The following is a 26253-nucleotide window of genomic DNA, read 5'->3' as shown; positions in this document are numbered from 1 at the left end:
CCGTGCAGTAGATGGTGTATATACTCCCCCTGTAATCTCGGCCCAAAAAGTGTTTTCGTTATAGTCATCTGGTCGGCCCGTGAGACAATCAGCAAGGAATGCTGGGAAGTGGACACTCCTCGTCTCGTCTGCTTTGTATATCCCAACTCGAGTGGCGAGCTCAATCACGTTGTACTCCCGACTCACACCACCCAGTCTGAAGCAAAAGGTTGTCCTATCATCAGGTGTCTTCCTAGGGTCATAGGAAATTTTAGCATAAACTCCAGCAAAAATTCCCGATATACAGGCTCCTGGATCCTGAACAGTCTTGCCCATCCCTGACATACGAACAAATGCACTCCACTCGCGTCCGAGTGCGTGTATTGCAAAAAATCCTGGATCAGCGCAGCAAGTCCAGTCTGGGTCGCCAATTCCCAATCAAATGAAGGTGCTATGTCGATCTCCTTAGTGAGCAGCAGACTCAGATTGGTGACATATCGTGCCCGGGTTGCATCGTTTAGAGTTTGCGGAAATTGTAAGAAACGGTGATCGGTCACGTCCTCGGGTGGGTTGGTCCTTTGAGTTCTTCGGTCCATAATTTGCACAAATAAATACCAACACAAAACCAAACAAAATATTCACAGCATTAACAATTTTAGACTAAAATAGTGGTCCTGGTCATGGTCTCTACGCTGGGCGTACATCCAATATACGCTAGGTGTACGTCCAGATTCACGAAGGTGCCTTCTGCTCGCTCAAAGGGCATAAACTTCAACAAAATACACAGGGCAGTCAATAACCACGAGAAAGTCAAAATGCGGGACCAAACCTAGGCGTATGTCCAAGAATGCGTATCAACCCCTGTTCGTTCTTTGTCTATCCATGATTAGCAAACATTACACAGGGAAACTTCATAGGGGCAGTCAAAAATCAAAGAGTCTATAGGGCGTACGCTAGGCGTCCGTCCACAAACTCAAATCGATGGTAATTGGATGGGATTAAGACCAAACTAGGTCCTAGGGTTTAGTCTATTGACCTAAATCGGCCTTATTTATGCCATAATCAAACATACAACTGTGAAATCGGCCCCCATTCAAGAAATAGATGAACCCTAGAATTCGAACAAAGGCAATATGCAGCTAATTTCACTGATTTAAACACAAATCAAAGACATAGAGTATCCGAACAACATACCTTTGTGTTGATTCTACAAGAAAAGAAGAACAATCGGAGATTTTTGGGAGAACTTGTCGTCACAGCGTATGTGGCGAAGGAAGAGAAATTGAAAGAATAATAAAAAAGTCAAAGGGTTAAATGATAAAACCTGTCGTCGATTTACGCTGGGCGTACCTCCAACTCCGGAAAGAAGCATCCGCGATCAATGGTTCATTACGCTTGGCGTAAATTAAAATTACGCTGGGCGTAATTTTAACTGAAGTATTTCCTTTTCCTTATTTGAAATTCCTTTTTCCAACTAATTAATTTGGGGACTTATAATTATTATTATTATTATTATTATTATTATTATTATTATTATTATTATTATTATTATTATTATTTCTCTTTTAATTGCTTCAACAACAACCATGACTTTCCGATGAGTGACATTAAAAAAAAATGAGACGTCACGATCACTTGTCTTTGTCGAGATCAAACAACAACGGTTGATTAAAACCCTTGCACGCAAGAAATGGTTTGTGATAACAACCACTTTCGGGACCCGTTAGAATATTTCCTTTGTTTTCTTTGCACCTTTAGCTAAAAGTAGAACAAGAAGTGACCTAAGTAGTCAAGAACAGCAAGAGCTCGGTCTTCCACTTAACCACCACAATATGCCTTGCTATACTACGCCTCATGGATTGAGTTGGACAAATCAACAAAGTAGTAGGCTAAGCAGGTCAAGAATTCCCTAATCGCTTGCATTCTCGAAACCCATGCAAAAAGTAAAACTAAGCAATGTGTATGATCCCAAATTCCTGCAATTAACAACAAGACCCTTCCCGACAAGTAAAATGATATCATCGAAAATAAAACTAAAAGAAAAATAAAAACTAACTAAACTAACTATAAACAAATAACGAATAATCAAATAAACTAAATTAATTACAAGCCGTTCCCCGGCAACGGCACCAAAAACTTGATGTGCACGAAAGTACTCACTAATTTTAATATTTATAACCTAACAAACTTAGACTAACTATGCACTTATAGGCAGTGTACTTAGTCAGATTACAATATAGCTTAGGTAAGTCGGGTGTCGATCACAGGGAACGGTGGTCAATTAATTTAAAATATTTGATTATAGGTTACAGGACACACGAAAGGAATAAAGAAAGGGTTATTGAATCTCAAACGAACAATTAATTAACAACTCTCGATAAACTAACAGGAAAGAAAATCTCTTCAGGTACTTTGGTTTAGATAAATTACACCTTAAAAACATAGACAATTGCATACACAAATTCATTTATTCATGTTCACCGATTCCTAAAATGATTAGATTCGCGTTCACTATAACTAATCCTTTAGCAAACAAGTCAATTCAAACAGTGATCAGTTGATTAAACTAACATGCTTCCTAGTGTTTAGTTCGTATCAAGCAAGACTTGTAAATATAGTTAATCAAATTGGTCGTTCAATTAACCTCTTGTTGATAGTCATCAAACAAGGCTCACACATTAACTTACGTATTCCCAAGTTAATCCTAGTTTCACATTCGTTATTCCTAGACTTATAATCTTGATGGTCATCAAAATCATAAGAGACAAGAAATCAAGCAGATGTTCATACAACTCAATTTACTTAATAATTAACAGCAAATAATTATCATTAACACGTAAGGATCTTTTAACAAGCTTGGCAAGATAAATTAAACATAAACAAACAATTCAATATAGCAATTGGTCGAATAATCAAGGTTTCATTCAATCATAAACGCAAAGTAAAAGGTTTTTACACCTAAATCAGGAACTAAACACATAATGGTATCACAATGGAATGCTAAACATGGTCACGTTAACAACCCATATGATTACCGACATGTATCTGCTCTCCAATCCTTCTGATCTCCGCTCCTGTTAGCTTAACGGCCTTCCGGCCGCCTTCTAGACCCTCAAAACGGATTAACAGAAGTTAATTATCGACTAAATTAGGTTAGAAGTCGAATCCACCCTCTAGTTAGCTGATAATCGCTTTTTATAACCCTTGTAACCGACTTACGTACGCTGGGCGTAAGTCGGATTACGCTGGGCGTACTGAGGATTAATGCGCGATGAGGAAATCCAGATGCAAGTAGTTACGTTGGGCGTAACCATATATTACGCTGGGCGTAACTCGTATTTGTCTATTACGCTTGGCGTTGTAGTTAATTACGCTGGGCGTAATCGGCTCCTCCAACATTTTCCTTTCCTTTAGCCTCTAAGCCCTAATTCCGATCTAGTCTTTTCTTTTGTACTCTATCGTCAACGAATAGCTGCAAATCATAATTCAAAGCATTATGAGTACTTTTTAGTTCTAAAAGAGAATAATAAAGGCTAAAATATTAATATATAATGTATAAAAATATATATATAAATACACATATCAGTAGGGAACATATGGGTTCGGTTTACACGACTAGACTTATCCGGATGATAGGGGGTTCACTTGCACTCCTGGGTAACCTGGTCCCGAAGTTCATGGCAGGACTCGTACCTAGTCCATCCGTCATTAACTTGCGCATATAGGTCGTATGTACTTACGGTTAGCAAGACAGTTGGATGGGTGACTCTGCCCCAAGTCCAAAACCAGACAAGGAACAGGAAATAGGGCGGAATCACATATCCAATGTCCGTAGAATCTTAATTATACATTATCCTCGCGTATATACTTAGTAGTGATAGACTAACCGTATTCATCCCAAGCTTCTGTGCTTGAATTTTATCTGTTGCATGAAGGGTCTCCTGGAAATACTTGTGGTAAGGTTTCGGAAGGTATAATACTCCTCTGGTGAGTGTTTTGGGGTTTCACAGCGAGAGATGACCCGGAGGTCCGTGTCGGATCTGTATTTACGAGAGACGAAGGTTTCAATATTCGATGGGTTAGGTGAAGGGTCCTTTCGTAGCCGTTAAATCGGGAAGGTGAGGACTATACCAATCGAAATTAAATGATGAAAACAATATCTTTTTAACTATGAGGCTTAAAAAGGTGAGATGATAGTGAGTCTTGAATAAGAGTTTATACGTCGGGAGTTATTTATCTTAGTTCCGAGTTTATCGTGTTCCGGTTGTTTATGGTGTTCTGAAAATAGTTCATAACAAGAGTCTATATATGATAAACTTATGAACTGTTGTAGTATTTCTCCCAAAGAAATAGTACGCATGTCCCTTTTATTTGTATGATTTTAGCATATTTAGTTTTTAGGGGAAGGTTTTAAGCCTGATGTAGGTCCACACCACATCATTGCGAGGAAAGTTTGGACCACAAATAAATCTCTTGACTAGTGTAATCACTAACTCGTGGGGTCGGGCCTACACATGGAGGGGAGTAACACCAACGCATGCTCATAGACCTAATCTACAAGGTCTTGTTAGTAAAATGAACTCTGCTTACGCTAATACGTCCCCAAATGTCGAATTGTTGTTGATGATGTCGACTCCATCCCTCGATCAATGTTGTCCAGGCTATGTGAGGAGAGTTGTCGACCTCTGGCTCTACCTCCGACTCTTATCCTCATCACTCACTAACTCTCCTGGTTCGGAAAGTAGGGGTTTCCTGGTATGTAAGATTTTGTCGTGCTGTCCGTGCGAGAATAGGGGTGGGAGAGGTAATTAATAGGCGTCTAATCCTATAATTAATTACTTATAGGGGTGATCCTTATAACTCACGTCTATAATCACATAGTGCATACCAGTTATACATAATCTAAGATAAAATAGACCTTCGAATAAATGACTATACTCTAAGTCCACAACCAGACAAGGAACAGGAAGTAGAGCAATAGTCATAGATTTTGAGTCTATAATATCTTTAATTATGTATAACCTTAGCATATGCACGTGGTCGTTATAGGCCTACTAATAGGGGTCTTTAGTTTTCACATAAGTTAGTTATAGTACTACAAAATACTCCTATAGTATTTTAATGTTTGTCTTATGTTTTAAATGTTTCTTCGTAGATAGAATTGGTAAGTTTTTAGACTTGTTGCAACGCCACAACCATTCTTGGGCATATGCTAATCACTTCTGGGTCAGACATAGTTGACCAGTCTATATCATTCCCAGACCTGACTATACATCCCCAAGCCTACTTGTGCCATTCAACAATCATTACTTTTTTTTTGTTCTAGAATTATGCTGACCTTAGTATGTATGCATGCATGTATACTTTTAACAAGAAACTATTTATTTCTAAAAGTATAGTTATTTGAAAATGTTAAATCAGAGACCTTAGTCCCAATGCATTTATAGTTTGTATATCTTATGTGGTTCGATATACTTAGTTCACTATAAATAATGCCCTGATACAAATCTGTCACACCCCCAAACCAAGGATGGCGGAAACGTCCGGGGGTGGAGGACTTCATGTATAGTATCACAACAACGATTATAATAGTGCTCAAAGTAAATACAACCATCATAAATATAATTGAAAAAGTTACACCAAAGTATATGTTTACAGTTTTCAAATCAATTGCATTATGATGACAAAATGAACTGTTTGACGATTTATCGTCCCATCCTCAAAATGCTGTTGGTTTTCCTGTTTCACTGATTTCCTGAGAATACAATTAGTTTTGAAAAAATGTCAACAATTAAGTTGGTAAGTTCATAAGAGTTTTCTTTGAGAAAGAAACCATTTTCCTTGTAAAAGCGACAAAGTATGTTTCCAGAAAATCCAATATTTTCTTTATTAAGCGTGAAATGAATTCTTCTATGTTATGCGATAATGAACCCTGGAAGGACCCCTAGATTCCTTCTATAATCACTCAGCGTATATAAGTTATATAAAAATTAAGTTAAATAAACCGTTGAATATAATGGGTCTGCCCTAGGTCCACAACCAAACAAGGAACAAGAGATAAGGCGAGCCCACCAATTCTAAGTCGATTGTGACTAGATTCTTATATAACTCTAGCATATACACTTAGCAATTATAGCTGAAACCTAACAATTCTAGATGAAATGTAGTTTTAATAGAAATATGCTTCCAAAGAAAACCCAATATTTTCTTAATTAAGTGTGAAATGAATGCTTCTATGTTATGCGATAATGAACCCTAGAAAGACCCGTAGATTCCTTCTATAATCACCCAGTGTATATAAGTTATATAAAAATTTAGTTAGATAAACCGTTGAATATAATGGGTCTGCCCTAGGTCCACAACCAGACAAGGAACAGGAGATAAGGCAGACCCACCAATTCTAAGTCGATTGTGACTAGATTCTTATATAACTCTAGCATATACACTTAGCAATTATAGCTGAAACCTAACAATTCTAGATGAAATGTAGTTTTAATAGAAATATGTTCGAAAGAAAATCCAATATTTTCCTTATAAAATTTAGGTAGTCCTAAATCCCATGAGTGAAAATAAACAAGTATTTTTCGATACTTAAAGATATAAATGTGATTTTAGATCGGCATAAAACCCTTTTTGATATAAAAGTGTACAAGTATTTTTCCACACTAAAAGTAATTCCTGTGAGTTAAATCAACATAACTCGCTAATTTAAAAGTAGAACCCGTAAATCTTATTATTTGTTAATACCACATGTGAGTTATTATAACCATACTATGACGGCCTCGTAATACGACGTTCTTCAGGCGTCGCACGTTAAATGACACTTGTCACCTCAGACCTGCCGGTCTAGCTGTTGCATGCAGCTTTGGTGTGGGTTTGTCAGACCCAATATAGATCTATACACAACTATCACGCTCTCCTTACAAGAGACTCTGGTTATAATTTACAGGACTTTTGACTTTGTTACCATAAAGGTAACACGAAGGGAATGTCTCATAAATTTATTCATTAACAAAGTTACGTGAACTAAACTGAAAACTTTTGGTAAATAAGTTTGAAAAGTAAATGATACATAAACTATACCTATTATAGTTTATCCAAAACGTTTGTAATGTAAAAGAACTCTTTTATGAAAATACATTAGTGCTATGAATCCGTAAACTATGCTTATTATAGCTTAATATATGTGTTCTAAATGAATGAAGAATCTTATCATGGATGACTAAATTTCAATTTATGATGATAAAATAACAAGAAAACACATTCAATATTTAGAACTTATTGTTATACACTTTGCTCAATCAGAATACAAAGTGTTATGAAAGTTATAAGCTGTTAACTAGTTTTTAACCTTTCTGCACTGTTTTAGAAAAATCATACCAAGTCAAAAACTGAATTCGTAAATTTTGAAAGTTCATAAAATGTGTCTAGTTTATTCATAATTTTTATTATGATTTTTGGAAGTGTTTAACTTGTGTTAAAATATCCATATTCACAAATTGGTCCGGATTTGTTCTTGAAATGATAGGTTGTTTTGTAAAAATCGCCATAAATCGTAGAAAAATCGTATGGAGATGTGCAAGTGTTCATTTTAAAGGTATAAACCTGAACTATTTGCATCTAATACAGTTTTGAAAACTAAAATGTTTAAGTTGACCAAAACAGTCCGTGAATGGAGTTAAACTTTCCTGATGAAAGCTGTTGGAAAAGTTTAGTTGTGTTCTTGGTGTTTTAACTTGTATTACCCCCCCCCCCCCTTAAAACTTAAGAAAACATGAAAAGATAGGGGGTATGAACTCACCTTGAGTGATTTCAGTAGATGGATGATGAAGACAGGTAGTGTTCAACTCAAGAACACTTAGATGATGCTTGAAGATTCGAAGATCTAACAACAAATATGACGATATTTGTGTAAGGAACTCATGATTTGAGTGAAGAAGTGTAAGGAAATCAAGTGTGGGAAGAGATTTACTTACCAAGGTAGATGAAGAACTTGAAAATGAGCCTTGAAATCTTGAAATTTAGAGAGAGAAGTGAGAGAGAGTGAGTTTTTGCTTATTGGTGAAGTATGAGTGAATGGGAGGAGAGATAAGGGGTTTTCTACCCTTGAGTCAAAGTGCTTGGCTGGAAAGAGGGGGGAAAGGACAATGAAATGACCAGGTACGGTGGAAAGACAATGGTTGGTCATTGAGTGGGCATGGGTGGTTGCTTGTGTCATAAACTAAAGTGAAGTCAACACTCCACCTCAAGTACTTCACCCACTCTTCTTGGATAAGATTTATACTAAAAAACGTGATTAATTAAGAAATAAGGGGTTTTATATTTTAAAATATGATTTTGGATGAAAATCCCGCGTCAAAATAATTAAAAACGGACTTAAAATGAACTCCTGATCGAAAACCGAGAAGTTGACGCGAAGCTGCGAGGCTTCTCGCATGAAGGAGCTAAGGTGCGAGGGTTCGGTCCCTCCTGGTGCTGGACCTGAAGGCGAAATGGGGCGAAACTGGTCGGAAGCAAAATGGACCGAAGGGTTCGGTTCGTGCGAGGTTCGGGTCCGAGAGGACCTTCAGGTTCGGTCTTTGCGAGGCTCGGTCCGAAAGGCAGGTTCGGTTCTTGGGGCTTTGGCTCAGCAGTTCGGTCCCTTCATGGACCTTCGACCCTAAGAGGGTTTGCCTCTAAAGAGTGGTTTTCGGGTCCTTAAGACTATGTTACTCATTTTTACTCCATTTTAAGCGGTTTTTGACTCGGTTAAGGGTCGGGATGACCCGAAAGACTATAAAAAGTTAAAGGAACTTTCGAGAGAGATTTGGAAGAGATTTAGGAGAGATTTCACATACTTGGAGAGATTTCTCATACTTAGAGAGATTTGGGAGAGATTTCACATACTTGGAGAGATTTCTCATACAGGGAGAGATTTAGGAGAGATTTCACATACTTAGAGAGATTTGGGAGAGATTTCCCATTCTTGGAGAGATTTCTCATACAGAGAGAGATTAGGGAGATATTTCACAGTATTGGAGAGATTTCTCATACAGAGAGAGATTTGGGAGAGATTTCAAATAAAGAGAGATAGAGTGAAAGAGATTGGGAGAGGCTTCTTTTGTGACCTTTTTGAGTGCTTGGCTCCACAATGCAAGGTCCGTAAGCCCCGTTAAGCCATGTTTAAGGATCTTACACACTCCCGATGAGTATGCAACATTGTTTTATCGGTTTGGTTCATTACTTACCACAGTTTTAGGTTAAGGAAGTCTAGATATACGAACTTTTCAATTGATGATTTCTCATTAGAATAGCGAGTTGTATAGTAATTACCTAACGTAAGCCCTAGTACACAATGGTTAATTGAGTTGACCGGTTTTACTTGTTGACTTTAGTTGACTTTGACTTGACCGGAAATTGACGGTTGTCACAGTGGCGTCGGACGTCATTACTGGAATGTTTACATTTATCATTCTGACAATTATTTTATGGCATGCTTATGTTTATGCTTATGATAGATACCTTCTTAGTGAATTCCTTGCCCGCCCTTGTATTTTTTGACTTGGTGTGAGTTGGTCCTTTGTATCTCAGTCTTTTAGTAGGGGTTTCGATATGACCCTTGGAGAGATGGAGTGTCTGTTGCAGGTTTCTGTCGCCAACGAACACGAGATTTCTGCGTCGAGTTTTTTTCGGGATTGTGTTTTGAAGATTTTTGGGGTGCTTTACACGATTGATCGGATCCTTATTCCCATGGGAGATGTGTGTTTTATTGTAGGGATAGACTGACTGAGTAGATTCGGGGCTATGATCGATTGTGAGGGTCAGCGGGTGATAGTTTGAACCCCAAGTGGGGGAGAACTTGTTATTTATGGAGATGGTACCAGATTGGGATCAACTTTTTATTCTGCTGCCAGAGCTCGACAGTATATTCAGCACGGGTGTATGGGTTATCTTGCATATGTGGTTGATGCTTGAGTTGGGAAGCAGGCTTCGGTTTCAGATGTACTTATTTTTATAGTTTTTGTACGATTTGACTGATTTTTCATATATATTGGAACACCTAATCTTTTTTTATCATAGACTAATAAATATTACATATTAAGTTTATTATATTTAACGTTCGTTATGTTTAGTGATTAGCGATCGGTGACAACTTTTTTTGTGATTGTCACGTCTTCAAGCTTCATCAAAACACTCAAATAAGCCCTGGTGTCCTCTTAACAATTGCCCGGGTTTTTAGTTTTCATATTTTTGCGATTAATTCCTCCAAACTTCGAACTTCACTTCTACATTTCCTTAGGCTTTAAAACCACCAATCTTAGTATGGGAAATGCATAATCAGAACTAGGGAGTTACAATTAAAAAACTCCAAAACGTGAAACCTCAAATAAATAATTTGGTAAGTGCATTTGCCAAAATGCCCAAATCATGAATCATGCAAGTGTTACAAAAAGTAGCCATGTTTATTTCTTACTGCAAACTAAAACGTACTTTTCCTAGTTTTTCCCTTATATAACTTTTCGTTGTGCACATGTTAGAGGTCATCTAAGTGACTCTTCATCCTATGGAGACTTAAACTAATTCTAATGACATTTATATAGTATGTTGTTGTATATGTATTCTCTTATATAGCATTTGATATGTGAGACTGGATTGAACAATACTTGAGAGGACTTGTCATTTGGAAAATCTAGAATGTGACAGAACACGATGTAAAATTACCATGTTATCCTCACAAGTTCTACATAATATATATATATATATATATATATATATATATATATATATATATATATATATATATATATATATTCATTAACCTCAATCTCCATAGCATCATACGATAGACATGTTTGATACCTCCACATCTTCATCCCACTTAATCACTTCTACATTCCTCCATGAAAGAAGTGATCAACCACAAATCAACATTTTACGGTTCTACCAAAGTGTTTAAGGGCGTGTTCGATAAAACTAATTGAAAGTTTGTAGCTAGAAGCTCTAACTTTTATTTGTATATGATTGTTCAACGAAAATAATCGGAAGCTTTTAAAACATGTAAAAATACGTATCTAAAATACATCATTATTTTTAAGGAAGGGTAATTAAGTCAAATTATAAAAAAGTTTTTGTTAAACGCTACTTGAAGTAGCTTTTTGTTGTAATTAAAAGCTAAAAGCTCTTACTGCCGAACAAAGCTTTTTTTCGACCTTTTTCTTAATAGCTAAAAGTTAGATGCTTTTAAAAGTTGTGTGTCGAACACACCCTAAAGCTCGTGAACGTATCTCTAATTTTAGGCTCAACTTACATACTCAAAAACTCGATAAGGCTCTGCATATCAAAGATAAGTTAGAACAAAATTCCTTACAAACCCCTTATGTTGTTACTCATTTTAATTAAAGTTTCTATGATCATCGGGAATGATATTCCATATAATAAAATAGCAAGATTCAGAACAAGTCGATTTTGTTTCATGTGGGATTGTTTGACATACAAATGTATGGGAAGAGTAAGATGGGGTTGAGGACTTTAGTTTTGAGTCTATCAGATTAAGGTTTGTACAACCTTATTAAGCACCATTAATGTTGAATATTCAATAGTTATTCAAAAAGAATTTTGTCATATTGGTTGTGTATGTTAGGTTGCGTTTTATTAATTTTAAGCAGATGATAGGAAATGGTATTGATGGAGGAAGATTTGATGTCATCAATCTACGAAAAAAATGTGTTATGAACGAGAAGAGACCATACGAGAGGGCAAGGGTAGATGAGATTTTTGGATGAGATTAAAATTTAAGAAAATAGTCCCATTTGGCATGCTCAACATCCGATCATGTTTTGTACATTCCAAACTCTATTTGAAATAGACTTATTTTGTTTGTTTATGTAAACGCTATAGAGAAATTAAATATTTTGCTAACTTTTGTTCCTACAAATCCTCATATCCAATTAAATAATCCAATTAAATAGGAGGATATTTAATTTCTCAATACTTAAACCTTAGATTATAGTATCATATTTGTCAAATTGATTGAAATTAGATCGTTACTCTCCTACCCCATCCAAACTAACCCTTCTCTTTAGCCTTAAAAAATGGTATCGTATCAATTTATTAAATAAGGTTCAACACCATTAACTAGTCCATTAACTTTTTTTTAATAATTCTTTATGTAGAAAATGCAAACAATAAAAACATTAAAGGTGCAAAAAAGAAAAAAAAATCAAAAGACTAGAATAAAACAAGCACTAGCAACCTAATATCTTTAGGTGTGGCCAACTGTGAGCTTTTTTCTTCCCATTCTTGAATGTCTTACAATTCTCGACATGACTCTTTCCATTCCTCCGTTTTTGCTTCGGATTCAGTGTTTCAGATCTCTTCTGTTCATACATACAACCAACGATAACAAAAAAAAACGTATATATTGAAATTCCACTTCAAGTCCTTTTGCTTCATCAAATTACACAATGAGTCCTTAAACAATAAACATACCTGTAATTCACCACCAGTGCTAATGGGTAGAACATCAGAAGCTACACGCTTGCATTTTGGCTTAGGATTGTTGAAAACCGGGTATGAAGAAATCGGTAATTCCCGTGTCCCTGGAATCGCTGATGCTGTTGTTGATGTGCGTGATGTTCTTCGTGTTTCAATCTCTAAAGAAAGCTGAAATAATCCCCAAAAGAGAAGATAAATTTTCATCTTTGATTATGATCAGAAAAAGAAAATAATATTACCTGAATAAGACGATCTTCAAGGGACTCAATCCTATCTAGCAAATAGCTTTTGTTGTTGACATCCGCAATAGTTTCATTCAATGGAACACATTCGCTGTTCTTTCTCCCAAATTTAAAAATATATCGCCATCTTGATAAATTAGGGTGCTTTCTGATATGCTTCATCTACACATATATAACAAAAAGAATTTCATTAAACTCTCGAATTTAAACAAAAATAGAATTTTGATTTGAGAAATGTGGAAATCAAGCTCACGAAAGAATCCATGCGATCGGGTTTTGAAAGAAGAGGTAGTGCGGAGTGAGACTGCAACTGATCGTCCATTTTTACCATTTTTTTTACAGTCTCGTAGAACTGTTAATACAGATGCATGTGTATCTATTTATAAACTTATGTGCCTTCATATTCGGGAAGTCATACAAGTTTATTTGGAACTGTTAAAAGTAACCCTTTCCCTTTTTTATCTGTTGACTCAACAAAATGCATGGAGTTTTTTATGGCAAAGTTAATTACTCAGTCAAAAGAATTAATCAAAGGTTTATGTGAATTTATTTAGGCACATGCGTTGTTTTAGGGATGTAAAAATAAAAGATAAAAACGTAAAAAGGTAAATCATGTTAAGGATGTTGGAACATGTGGTGTACAAGTTTTAATGCACAAGGTACAAGTTATCATAAAACATGATAACACTAGATTTCAAGAAAAACCCATGAAGCATAAAAGAAAATTAATAAATAATTTGGTACAATAAATGTTAAAAATGATAGGTTTTAATTTTAACCCAAACTGGATCTTGTGACTTCATAGGCTAGAAAGCAAGCAGCATTAGCAGGGACACTTCGTGCCATTGCAGGTCCAAAACCTTTATACAAACCGCTAACTCCTTCGGATTTAAGAATCTTTTTGAAAGCATCAATTGCTCCAGAATATTTAGGGTTCTTATAATCATCGATCTGGATCACACTCTTGACGACATCAGCAGGGTAAACGGAAATCCAAAACGCACCTCCGGCTAACCCTCCGGCCATCATCAGGGAGCCTCTGCCTAACCCGGAAGTATCAGTTCCACCGGCGAGATATTGTTTTAGAGCTTCATAGATACCAAACATGGTGGCGTTTCCAGGGACTTCACGAGCAAATGTGGGAAACATTCCTTTGTATAAACCTCTTACCCCTCCTTCAGACCTTAACACTTGCTTAGCCACGTCCATTGGACCACTGTACTTCAACGCCGCCGTCGCGGCTGCACCACCTTCTGCCACCGACGCACCTGCACCTTGTGCCTGCAATCTAAATTCAAGAAACAGGTTGCGTCATAAACTAACGTGAACTTTGTAGAGCTTCATTTACTCTTTCGTAAACAGACCTGCATTTAATTAACTCAGTTGGGGTTGCCAAGAAGGAGACGGCAAAACCAGCACCGGCTCCGGCGATGGTCTGTTGTTTCACGGTCAATGGTGCACCGGGTTCGGACCTTAAAATGGCCTCCATTTTTCCCCTAACTGAGAACAACACCGCATTGAAGACTGCCACCGTGGCAAGTGGGGCTCCCATACCTTTGTATAGACCTCCTGCACCTTCAGCTGCCAAGGTTTTTTTAACAGCATCAATGGCGCCGGAGTATTGGGGGAGTTGACCCGGTGGTGGAGTCGGTTGACTTTGGAGCTTCACCTTGATGGTATCAAAAGGGTGTCCGACCACCAACTGGGCTACACCTCCTACCGTTCCGGCGGCTAAGTCCTTTGCAACGTCACCCATCTGTAAATTTATCGAATTGGGTAACCAATTTTTGTCCATACAACCTCAAGATTTAAACTTTACCTTTTTGTTCATCAATGTAACACCAAATTGAGATATTTAATGCAAAAAAAAAGAGATTAAGGCGATTGTTCATGGTTCTTGAAATAAAAATCATACCTTTACAGATTATTTGATAAACCCACTCGAGATTGATCGAAGAAAGTTAAAATTGAGCAAATCTTGCTCCTATACCTCGAACGATTCTACCTGAAAGTTATAACGAAAACAATGTTGATAGGCATTCAGAAACAGTGCCCATTCTCGATTCAATCGACACAAGAAAGAGTGAAAAACGTAAAAAGAATGGAAAATACCAAACCGATGTTAGTTATTGGTGAGTTCCCATTAGCTTTTGAGGCATGAATCTTGAAAAGTGGAATCTTTTTTGACGAATATGGAGAGATGATGGTAATAGAAACAGAAGTGGGCAAAAGGGTTTGTGGGGAATTGAAATCTTGAATATTTGAGAACCACAAAGAGGGATATGGACAAGATAGGATTGCGTTGGTGTGAGTTGGAACACACAGACACATATATACGGAAGGAGATGAGAAATGAACCTGTAGAGAATACAGAAGAATTGAGGACCAGATTCACCGATTAATCTCCCTCTCACCAAAAAATTGCTAAATTTTGGCGCAAATGTTTGGTGGGGAGTGGCCATCGAAAGGCAAGCAAACACCAAAGATTCGTCAGAATGTGGCAAACATTGGTGAGTGCGAAATTACCAACTTCTCCACAACAAATTAATATACTAGATATTGTCTTATAGTATTTTAAATTAAAACATTATATTATGTTTTTAACCAAGTCTCATTTTATTAACAGTCATTGTTTGTTTCTCTAATGATCATTAAGATGGCATTCACATCGATTTTAATGTGAACTTTTTGTCTATTTATCTTTGTTACAACTATTTTGGATTGGACATTTTATATAAGTAAAGTAAATAAATCTTTTATTATGAATGCTGACGTGTGATTTGATGGAAAATGGAGATGAAGAAGTAGACAAAAGTATACATAGATGAAGGATATAAATATCATCGCTAACTTTTGAGATGCTATTTCAACCTTGTATAGTTGTATGAAAGTTTTGAGTTTCTACGTCATTGTTGCTTTTGAGATATGCGTGGTTGGTCTTCTAGCTCGCCAAATTAACTAAAACACATAATATATTATATTTCCGTGCGTTGGCGATTTTTTTTTTTTTTCTTTAAGCAATTGCTTTGATTTCGATGATTCAAATTATAGAATATGCGGTTTTGTATGCTTTTGAATAGCTCTCGTATGTTCTCTTCCAATGCACCTGAAATTTTTGCAATAGAATCATAATTATGGATTAATCTCGTTACGGATTACCTAACAGTATAGTCGATATAAAATTTGTATTATAAAAGTATAATTTAGAGCTAAATGCAAAATAGTAGCAACATACTTTTCATTTTATCCTTATTATGTCATTGTACTTTTGTTTGCTTATTATAACATTCTACTTTCAAATAATTTTTTATTTACACATAGTAATTTGACATTGTTGGCCATTACAAACTAGGATGTGAAATTTGTCGATGAAACAGTAATTTGTGAGCATATTTAAATTTATGTGAACATGAATTGGTGATCTTTGGTGAACATGTTTTATTCATGAAAATTTTTTTTTGTATACATTTTATTCAAAGTATAATGTCTTAATAAAAAGAACTAGAAGTACAATGTTGTAATAAGAAAATGAAAGCTTGATGTTATAAATATAAACATTGGTAAAAAATCAAGTTGTCTAAGTAAAAAAATTATTTTGCCATGTCAACAATAAATTACATGTGGACAACCTATATGGAGAATCATGACATAAAACTATTAGGTCATGTGGCATGGGTCCGTAAAGGCACCCGTGGGGATAAGTTAGCAAGGCTTTTGACGCATGAACATCACCCCAAATGGCCATAAACATGGCGTCGCATAAGGCGGGTGACATTAGTGCTATTTATCCAAAGAAAAGTCAGGGAAGGGATGATTCATCCAAATCACAAACCAAGGGGTAGGGGTTGAAAAATCATGTTTGTTCCTTTATTTTCACTTGCAAAACACACACAAATACCAATTCTTTTAGCCTACTTCATTATCTCGTTTGTTTCATCCTCATATACTAGTCTTATCTAATCTTCAAATCCATGAATAATCTACATGAATTGAGAAAAGGGATGAGATAATGGGGTCAGTTTGAAGAACAAGTGATAAAAGGGATGAGAGAATTGTTGATATGAATGTCAGCGATAGGGAAAATGAGGAAGTGGGAACCGATGAGAGGATGGACGAAAATGAGGGGCATCAAGTGTTAGAGATGACCCATGTTCGAGAGAGGGTGACATGGAGGAGGTGACCGACGTTGGAGGTTATGTTAGATTTTGGTGGAGGAGGTGGACGACGTGAAAGAGGTGGTAAATGTCGAAGCCATTCTTTTGATTGGTTTTTGGCTAGGATGGGGAATAAAGGGTTGTTTGAGATTGCTTTTCAAAACAAATCATTGACTTAATGGCTTTTTGGAAAGCTAACAAGTCAAAAAATATGTTTGACAATCTCAAAAGAATTTTTCAAAATGACTTTTCCATTAGTTTTAAAAAACCTTCAAAAATGATATTTGAAAAGTATGTAAAGCTTGACTTTTTAAAACTCTTTTTAATTTTTTAACCATAATAGCTTTAAAAGGAGATTTTAAGTCGAACACTTTTACCTTTTGCAACAACAAAACCTAATCTATATAATTTATTAAAAAACTTATTTTATTATCACCATTAGCCAATGAAGACTTTTGTCCAAATGTATTTTTAGAGTTCAAAAAGCAATCACAAACATGTCTCTAAGTAGTGTTTGGAAAGAAGAGACATAGAAGGTTTATTTTCAGTTTTTTTTTTGTTATAAAATGGTCCCTAAAAATCAAAGAAATTCAAAATATCATAAGGGACAAATACATGGGTATTTTTATCATTTTATAGGCGTTTAACGGTAGAGTGCTAACTGTAACTGACTCAGGGACCACCAATGTAATTTTTTGAAACCATACATGGGCATGTCAAACAATCAAAAAATGAACTAATAGTGAAGATTGGTAAAAACCACAGGTACCAAAACTGTAATTTAATCTAATGAAAATTATTTACTTGGGTGAGGTCTTGGGGGTGTCTTCCACGGCGTCTGGCTTTGCGAAATCTGGAACATTTTAGGGATTTCAAATCCGATCTGCATATTTCCGGTGTAGGAATAATTCGTATCCGCGGTTCACTATGGCGTCATCTCCGTCGTTGACGGAGGAGGAAGAAACCTTCAACTCTTCTTCTGCAGTTAAATTTGGTACCTCTGAGGCCCTTGAACACGTCCAGCAGCTCACTGACGTTGGGGCGATGACTCGCCTTCTCCATGAGTGCATTGCTTACCAGCGTGGCCTTGATCTCCAACTCGAGAATATCCTCTCCCTCCGACCTGATCTTGACAAGCATCTTTCTTTCCTCCAGAAATCCGCCGACGTGCTAGACATTGTCAAATCTGAATCAGATCACATGCTGTCGAATGTCGATTCCACTTGTATTCTCGCCGATCAGGTCTCCGGCAAGGTCCGCGAACTCGACCTTGCTCAATCTCGCGTAAATGAAACCCTCCTCCGCATCGACGCCATTGTAGAGAGGTCCAATTGCATTGACGGCGTTCAGAAGGCGCTGGAGAACGAAGACTTCGAGTCCGCCGCTAATTACGTCCAAACATTTCTTCAAATCGACGCAAAATACAAGGATTCTGGTTCAGATCAGAGGGAGCAGCTCTTCGCTTCCAAGAAACAACTCGAATCAATTGTCAGGCGAAGACTATCGGCGGCCGTCGACCAGAGAGACCACCAAACCGTCCTTCGTTTCATCAGACTTTATTCCCCTCTCTCTCTAGAGGAAGAAGGATTGCAGGTGTACGTCGGTTACTTAAAGAAGGTGATATCCTTGAGATCCAAACTTGAATTTGAGCAGTTAGTGGAACTCATGGAGCAGAATCAGAGCCAGGTAAATTTCGTTGCCTGTTTAACCAATTTATTTAAAGACATCGTGCTAGCAATCGAAGAGAATGAAGAGATATTGAGAAGTCTCTGCGGAGAAGATGGCATTGTCTATGCAATCTGCGAGCTCCAAGAAGAGTGTGATTCCAGGGGTTCTCTGATCTTAAAAAAGTACATGGAGTTTCGCAAGCTGTCTAAACTGACATCTGAAATCAATTCTTACAAGAACGAATTGCTATCTGCCGGGGAAGAAGGGCCAGACCCCAGGGAAATAGAGCTGTATCTGGAAGAAATATTGTCACTCACACAACTAGGTGAGGACTACACCGAGTACATGGTTTCAAAGATAAAGGGCCTAAGCCAAGTCGATCCAGAATTAACACCAAGAGCCACCAAAGCTTTCAGGAGTGGGAATTTTAGCAAAGTTATTCAAGACATAACCAGTTATTACGTGATCTTGGAAGGATTCTTCATGGTTGAAAATGTCAGAAAAGCTATCAAGATCGATGAGCATGTAATGGACAGCCTCACAACTTCCATGGTTGATGATGTGTTCTATGTTCTTCAGAGTTGCTGTCGCAGATCCATATCCACATCCAATATCAATTCTGTCATTGCAGCTTTAAGCAGTGCTGTAAGTTTGCTTGGTGGTGAGTATAATGACGCTTTGCAGCAGAAAATGAGGGAGCCTAACCTTGGAGGAAAGCTGTTTTTAGGTGGTGTTGGAGTGCAAAAGACAGGAATTGATATTTCTACTGCCTTAAATAACATGGACGTGAGCAGTGAGTATGCCCTGAAACTACGACACGAGATCGAAGAGCAATGTGCTGAGGTAACTAACTAGTAACAACTCATCATCCAAATGTATATGAATATTCACCTTTATGTATTTACTTTATGAAAACAGGTTATATACATTTATTGTTATGATTGACAGGTATTCCCTGGAGCTGGTGAGAGAGAAAGAATAAAGTCATGTCTATCAGAATTAGGAGAAATGAGCAACGGATTCAAAAAAACCCTAATTTCGGGTCTAGAACATCTGGTAGGAACCGTGACCCACCGGATCCGCCCAGTTTTAGACACTGTAGCAACCGTATCCTACGACCTCTCTGAAACAGAATACGCGGAAAACGAGGTAAACGACCCATGGGTCCAACGGCTTCTCCATGCGGTTGAATCCAACACATCCTGGTTCCAACCGCTCATGACTGTCAACATCTATGACTCTTTTGTCCATTTAGTGATTGATTTTATTGTAAAAAGACTTGAACTTATCATGATGCAAAAGAGATTCAGTCAACTTGGAGGTTTGCAGCTTGACCGGGATGTGCGGGCCCTGGTGAGTCATTTCTCTGGGATGACTCAGAGAACTGTGAGGGATAAGTTTGCGAGGCTGACTCAGATGGCCACCATTTTGAATTTGGAGAAGGTTTCGGAGATTTTGGAGTTTTGGGGGGAGAATTCGGGGCCTATGACTTGGAGGTTGACTCCTGCTGAGGTTAGGAGGGTTTTGGGGATGAGACTTGATTTTAAACCCGAGGCTATTGCTGCTTTAAAGTTGTAATGTATCTATCTATCTGACGTGTATTTTTTGAAAAGTAAAATTGGATCTCTTTCTATTGCTTCTTATCTTCATTTGTTTACGTGATTCATCTTTTTTGGTTAAAAAAAGAACTCATTAAATACAACTAGTAAAAAATTACATGTAGCTTTTAAGAAATGCCAGTGAACTAAATAAATGTGGTGGTAAATATAACAAGCTTTTATTTTTGTTTTACGAGACCATTGTAATTAGAGTTGGGAGTAGTAGGTTTTTGTGGTTACGTTTTATAAAATTAAAAATAAAACAAAATAGAAGGCTTACATAAGTTCCAAAATTAATTACCAGAATATCTTACATCAATCACATGCTCATTATTATGACTTACAAAAAACAACCTAATCATAGCCTTAAACTCTTAAAACAAAAACAAACAGGGTGATTGAACATTTCAACATTATAACTATAACTAAATCCTTATCTAACAAAAACTCATAATTTTATTATCATCCCTCAACGCATGTTGCCCTCACGCAACACATCAATCATGTCATATATCTTCTTATCTGCTTTTCCTTGTATCTGCATTTCAAAAATTACACTTTTTCTTTTAGCAATTAACATTAGTTTAAAGGTATGAAGATAATTTAAAAAAAAAAAAAAAAAAAAAGAAGCACCTTCTTAGCGAGAAAAAGTGCAGCATCAATAGCACCCTCTGCGTAAATTGATCTCCCACAAACATTGTGCTGAAACTCGAATGAAACTCTACAAATAATAATTAATTATAAATTAAGATTTTTTTCATAGAGAAATATCCAAAATCAATTATTTGATTATAATATGAATAAAAAAAAAAAACAAGCTTACGTTCCATCAGGAGATGTGAGATGATACATATGGAATGCATGTCCATTAAGATGCTCCTCTGGAACACCAACCAATTCAATCTGTTGTTTTGGATCTCGTATCAATTGTACCTGATTTCATTTTGAAAGATAATTCCAAATTAAAATAATAATAATAATAATATGTGCAAAAGACATAAATGCCCTCCTCCTACCTCATCCAAGTCAAAGGAAACCCCAAGTTTCTGGAAACATGAAATGACGGCTTTTGCTGTTCCAGATGTGTCCAACTTTGTCGATTGATGAGACTCCAACACCTGTTTGGTTTCAAAAACAAAAAAAAAAATGATAATTAAAAAATTATTAACGAAATTAAAGTCATATTTGTGAAAAATAAAAAAGAACAAATTTGTACAAAGTTAGAACTTCTTAAATGGGAAAAGCCTCATTAAGTCAAAAAGAAACAGCACCTCTAGTGTATATCCAGAGAATGCTCCAGGAAATTGCTTAGACATTATGTCCATAGCTGCAAGAAATGCGACAACCTAAAAAAATAAAATCAAATGACATTAAACATCCATTTAAAAAAAAAAAAAAAATTGTTCACCTGTTTTCCCATTTGAGGAGATATGACTGCATAAAGCTTTGCTTCCTCCACAGTTTTATACAAAAGATCTCTATCTCCACCAGTAGTTCCCATCACAAAAGGCACTCCAGTTTTGCAATACAACTCAGCATTATCTACATAACATAACATAACATAACATAACATAACATGATGGATGATTCATTAAAAACTAATATGATAATATGTATAGATGATTGATATCATAAAATTAGATATTTACCATTTACAGCATTAGGTACAGTGAAGTCTACAATGATGAGATCAGGGTGTTGTTTGAGTAAAGATGCTAAAGTAGTTTCTCTTTCAGAAGGACCATGAACTTGAATATCTTTCCCTCCAACTTGAATTGTTTTACCAGCATCTTGTTCGATTCCAAATGATGCTGGAACTATATGAAGCCCTGCAGATATTCCTGCTTCAATTACTGCTTGACCCATCTTCCCCATACAACTATTGACCTAAAATAAAAGGAATTAGCTCAAAAAAATAAAATTTGTGTGAAATTGGAATGGGAGTGAAGAAGTACCATAATTGGGAGAGCAAGAGGTTTTGATTGAGCTAAATGTTTGTCATCGAGGCTTTGGATTTGTGTGTTTAGTGTAGCTGATATTGAGAGTGAACACCTTTGTTTTCTGGTAAAATTAGGGAATTTTGATGGTGTTCTACTCCTTGTGAATGATGTGAAATGTTGTTGTTGTTGTCTTCCAAGTAGATTCATGGGGAGTTCAAGAATGAATGCCATTTTGTTTGTGTTTATGCGATTCTGTTTATGAAATAGGATATATCTTTAGCTCCATTAACAAATTAAGTGAAACTTCAAGAGCTCTATAGCATGATGTAATGTTATAGAAACTATAATGTTGGAATAGTACAATTAAAAAACAATTACATTTAGAAACAACAGTTGCTTCATCAAGAGTTCCTAAAAACAAAGCCTTATACATCACATATAAACAGTTGAATTCGCACAAATGACATATGAATCGCACAAAAGTATCAGACAGCAGACCACTACATTGACAATGCCAGACATTGATTAAAAAAAAATTGAAATTTCGTGTACAGTAGAATGGTAAGGAGGTAAGGTCATCAAAGAAATCGACTAAAATCAGGTGTTTATCATCAAACAAGGGTTTAAACTCAAATTAAAACAAACATTCAAAATTTCAGCAAGAAAAGCAGAAAAAAAAATGAGAACTGAGGAGTACCGTCGGGGACGAGGGGAAGAATTCGGCGGAGACGCACTGCAGGGGTCGACGGCGCTGCTTGGTCGACGGAGGCCGGCGATGGTATGTCTGATGGCCGGCGAATGGTGGAGGAAGACGTTGTGGGGCGTGGATGTTGAAAGAGAAAGGTGGAGGCGTGTTTTAGGTTTCGGGCAAAATAGACCTCTTTCAGTCTTTTTGAAGTCTCCAGGCTCGGTAATTTTATCAGTACAATTTCATTAATTTTTAAATTAAGTCATGTCACTAATTATCATCCAAATCAATATAATAAAAATAATTTATTATCTCGAAAAATCATGGTTCCAAAATTAATTAAACTTTTAAATAAGAATGCAAAATTATTAATAAATTGTTTTAAATAAATTATTAGTTAAATAATATTTTTTTAATTATATAAATTATAATCATTGATTTAAATAAATACATACATTATAATACATATTAATTTTATTTTAATTTTTATTTTAATGTTATTAATTTAATGTAATTAAACTGAAAACTTTAAAATTTGAAATGAAGAATTAATAGATTGACAAATGACATAACATTAATTAAAATGCCTAATAGGATGACACATGGTAAAAGGTGAATAAACCTATTCTTTTATAAACGCATTAACAACTAGAGCTGGTAAAAATCGACCCAACCTAAACTCAACCCAAAATTAGCGGGTTGGGTTGGGATTTCCAACCCATTTAACTTTAATGGGTCAACCCGTCTAATCCATTTGATTAAATAGGTTGTGTTGGGTAAAAATTATCAATCCATTTAACTTTAACACACACACACACACACACACACACATATATATATATATATATATATATATATATATATATATATATATATATATAATTTAATATTATTTAAATATTACAATATATTAATCAAAGTATTAATTTGTAAATTATAATGTTACATTATTATTATCTATGTTTAATAAAATTCAATCCTAATTTCCATCATTTTTTTAACGTCGATAATACTGGTCACTCTCCAAATTCATTGTGAAACTAAACATTTTGAATGTTATTTGAACAATTTATTTGTATTTATGAATTAGAATTATGCTTTTTGTTATAATTATGAAGTTTTATTTACATTTTATAATTTAAGTGGTATAATATTTAATTATATAATTTATTTGATTGATTTTAAATGGATTAACCTATTTATTTAATAGGTTAGGTCAAGAATTACATAAACAGATCAACCGAGGACAACCCATTTATCTAAATGGTTGGGTTGGGTTGAAAATATTAATCCATTTAAATAAACATATTAGATTGGGTTGAAATTTTCAACCCAATTATTAAATAGGTTGAACCCGAACTCAACCCTAGTCAACCCATTGCCACCTCTATCAACAACTAAGAGGGATTACTTTTTATCCTCAAAAGTCCTTTTTATAAAATGAGCAAAAGTCAAATGTTGTTTTTAAAAAAATGGTTGGCTTAACTTTTACCTCTAAAAAGACTAAAAATGACATGCATGCATATTTACAATGATTTACTACTTTACTTTACATATGCTATTTTATACTTAACAATTTTTTTACATCAATCTTTCACGAATTCTACTTCATCAAATTCACTAACATTTGTAACTAATTTTACCAATCTTTCACGAATTCTAGTTTATCAAAACAGAAAATCAAAAATAACAATCAATTTCTCTCTATCTGTTAACACAACACACAACATAGGTACATCAAAACAGAAAATCAAAAATTACGCAGAATATTAGCATGTAAGAGAAAATGATGAGCAACGAGCCAATACAAATACAAACAACATATTTCTCGGCAGTTCTTTAGTTAACTAAAAAAAATATTGATCGTCACAAAAAAAATGAGCAGCAAAATCGGAATTGAAAAGTAGAGGGATAGAGAGACAATGGCACGTACACAAATGGTATCCACAACTCAATTACAGCAACAAATCGGACTAGTGAGGTGAAACAGATCAGTAGAAGAAAATTGAACCAGAAAAACCATGGAACAAACAAAGCAATCGGACCAGAAGCTTACCGTGAACGGATAAGGGGGTAGGCGACGCCGACAACGGTTGACAGGGGAGTGGTGCCGATGTCGATGGGAGAAAAAAAACACAATCTGTTGATGGGAACGAGTTGTACAGTGGGTTGGTGTGAATTAATTAGGTTAGTTATGAGGGCAATAATATAATTTACTTTTTGAGGTGTAAAAGTCGTGAAAAGATACAAAAACGTATCTTTTATCCAACAACTTTTTATTGCTTATGTAAAAGTTATTTGAAAATATATTTTCCAATTATCAAACAACTTTTGGGACTTTTTGATTTTGAAGAAGTCAAAAGTTCAAAAATTGTTTAAGAAGGAAAAACAAACACCTCTAATTTATAATTTTTAAAGTATATCTAAAATTAATTATAACTAGAAGATATTCTCGCACATAGTCGAAAACATATATGATTTCTTTTCTTTTGAAATAACATTATTAGCTATAAGTGTAACACTCAAAGTCTGGAAGGCCAAGAAAGGAAAGAAAACCCTAATTTTAAGGGACGACTCGGCGAGTCCAAGGAGGAACTCGGCGAGTCCGAGCGGGATCCGGGTCGAGGAGTAAGTGACCGACTCGGCGAGTCGGCCAAGGGGACTCGGCGAGTCTGGTCTGTACGAGGAAACCCTAAATTCGGGACATGGAGCCTATTTAAACGTCTCATTCTCTCCCCTAGGGTTCCTTTACTGCCTCTTTCACCCAAAACACCAAACCCTAGCCGCCATATCCATTGATTGAGCCAATTGTTGCCTTGAAGAGTGCATTAAAGCTTGGAGAAGGAAGAAGGATCTTGGAGGTGCAAGAAGGGGCCATAGATCTGGGATTGGGAAGATATTTTTGAACATTTGGAGGTAATAAACTAGTTCTTGGACTCTTTTGCACCTAGATCTATATGTGAGTTTTGGGGCTTTTTAGCCATAATGGTATCCATTTGAGTTAGAAGCCAGATCTGAAGTTGCTACTTCGGATCTAAGCATATTATGGTCTTGAGAAGCATAAAGTATCTGCCCTTGAGTTGATTATGGAGCCTCTTTGCCTTAAACACTAGTTTATGGTGTATTTTGCCTATATCTCCTTCTCTACACGGAAAGTTTGCAACTTTACGTGAGGAATAGGCTTGGGAAGGGTAGATCTACAGTTTGGAGTCCATGCATGACTCAAAAGTCCTCTACATGTATGTAGATCTGAATGGACTCGGCGAGTCCTTTGAGTGGACTCGGCGAGTAGTATGAAGATTAGGAGGAACTCGACGAGTGGGATGAACAGCTCATCGAGTCAGATGAAGTTGGGCAGGAACTCGGCGAGTCTGTTGAAGGTTGTCTTGGACTCGGCGAGTCTGTTCTTAGACTCGGTAAGTCAGGTCGCGAAACCCCAAACCCTTCGAGTTGAGACTCGAATCAGTGAGTCGAATGGAGACTCGGTGAATTGGACAGGTCAGGACTCGG

The 26253-nt window shown here is 36.1% G+C and overlaps 4 protein-coding genes across 5 annotated transcripts; 1 reads left to right on the top strand and 3 right to left on the bottom strand.

Moving 5' to 3' along the window:
• Positions 1-12051: 12051 nt before the first annotated feature.
• LOC111884160 (uncharacterized) lies at positions 12052-13157 on the bottom strand. The gene is made up of 4 exons (XM_023880481.3): positions 12949-13157; positions 12693-12857; positions 12448-12621; positions 12052-12335 (listed from the first exon to the last, which is right to left on the bottom strand). The coding sequence occupies exons 1-4, from the start codon at positions 13024-13026 to the stop codon at positions 12204-12206; spliced, it is 549 nt and encodes a 182-aa protein (XP_023736249.1). The 5' UTR covers positions 13027-13157; the 3' UTR covers positions 12052-12203.
• Positions 13158-13293: 136 nt separating this feature from the next.
• On the bottom strand, positions 13294-15110 carry LOC111884159 (mitochondrial carnitine/acylcarnitine carrier-like protein). Of its 2 annotated transcripts, none has more exons than XM_023880480.3 (4): positions 14813-15110; positions 14611-14700; positions 14060-14451; positions 13294-13983 (listed from the first exon to the last, which is right to left on the bottom strand). In XM_023880480.3, the coding sequence occupies exons 3-4, from the start codon at positions 14449-14451 to the stop codon at positions 13470-13472; spliced, it is 906 nt and encodes a 301-aa protein (XP_023736248.1). In that variant the 5' UTR covers positions 14611-14700; positions 14813-15110; the 3' UTR covers positions 13294-13469. The 2 variants fall into 2 exon arrangements, with proteins under 2 accessions (XP_023736248.1, XP_023736247.1); XM_023880479.3 differs by having other exon boundaries at positions 14808-15109.
• Positions 15111-17525: 2415 nt separating this feature from the next.
• Positions 17526-20160, top strand: LOC111884156 (conserved oligomeric Golgi complex subunit 4). The gene is made up of 2 exons (XM_023880477.3): positions 17526-19360; positions 19466-20160. Exons 1-2 carry the CDS (start codon positions 17777-17779, stop codon positions 20093-20095), a joined length of 2214 nt encoding a protein of 737 aa, XP_023736245.1. The 5' UTR covers positions 17526-17776; the 3' UTR covers positions 20096-20160.
• A 231-nt stretch (positions 20161-20391) lies between these two features.
• Positions 20392-22940, bottom strand: LOC111884157 (4-hydroxy-tetrahydrodipicolinate reductase 2, chloroplastic). Its single transcript, XM_023880478.3, has 9 exons — positions 22753-22940; positions 22071-22307; positions 21765-22002; positions 21524-21657; positions 21387-21461; positions 21132-21233; positions 20939-21048; positions 20749-20836; positions 20392-20653 (listed from the first exon to the last, which is right to left on the bottom strand). The coding sequence occupies exons 2-9, from the start codon at positions 22284-22286 to the stop codon at positions 20585-20587; spliced, it is 1032 nt and encodes a 343-aa protein (XP_023736246.1). The 5' UTR covers positions 22287-22307; positions 22753-22940; the 3' UTR covers positions 20392-20584.
• Positions 22941-26253: the final 3313 nt, after the last annotated feature.

The sequence above is a fragment of the Lactuca sativa genome, chromosome 3, assembly GCF_002870075.4.
Source record: "Lactuca sativa cultivar Salinas chromosome 3, Lsat_Salinas_v11, whole genome shotgun sequence".
Classification (NCBI taxonomy): domain Eukaryota; kingdom Viridiplantae; phylum Streptophyta; class Magnoliopsida; order Asterales; family Asteraceae; genus Lactuca; species Lactuca sativa.
The sequence above is the reverse complement of the archived record's forward strand: the minus strand, read 5'-3'. Positions and strand labels throughout refer to the sequence as shown.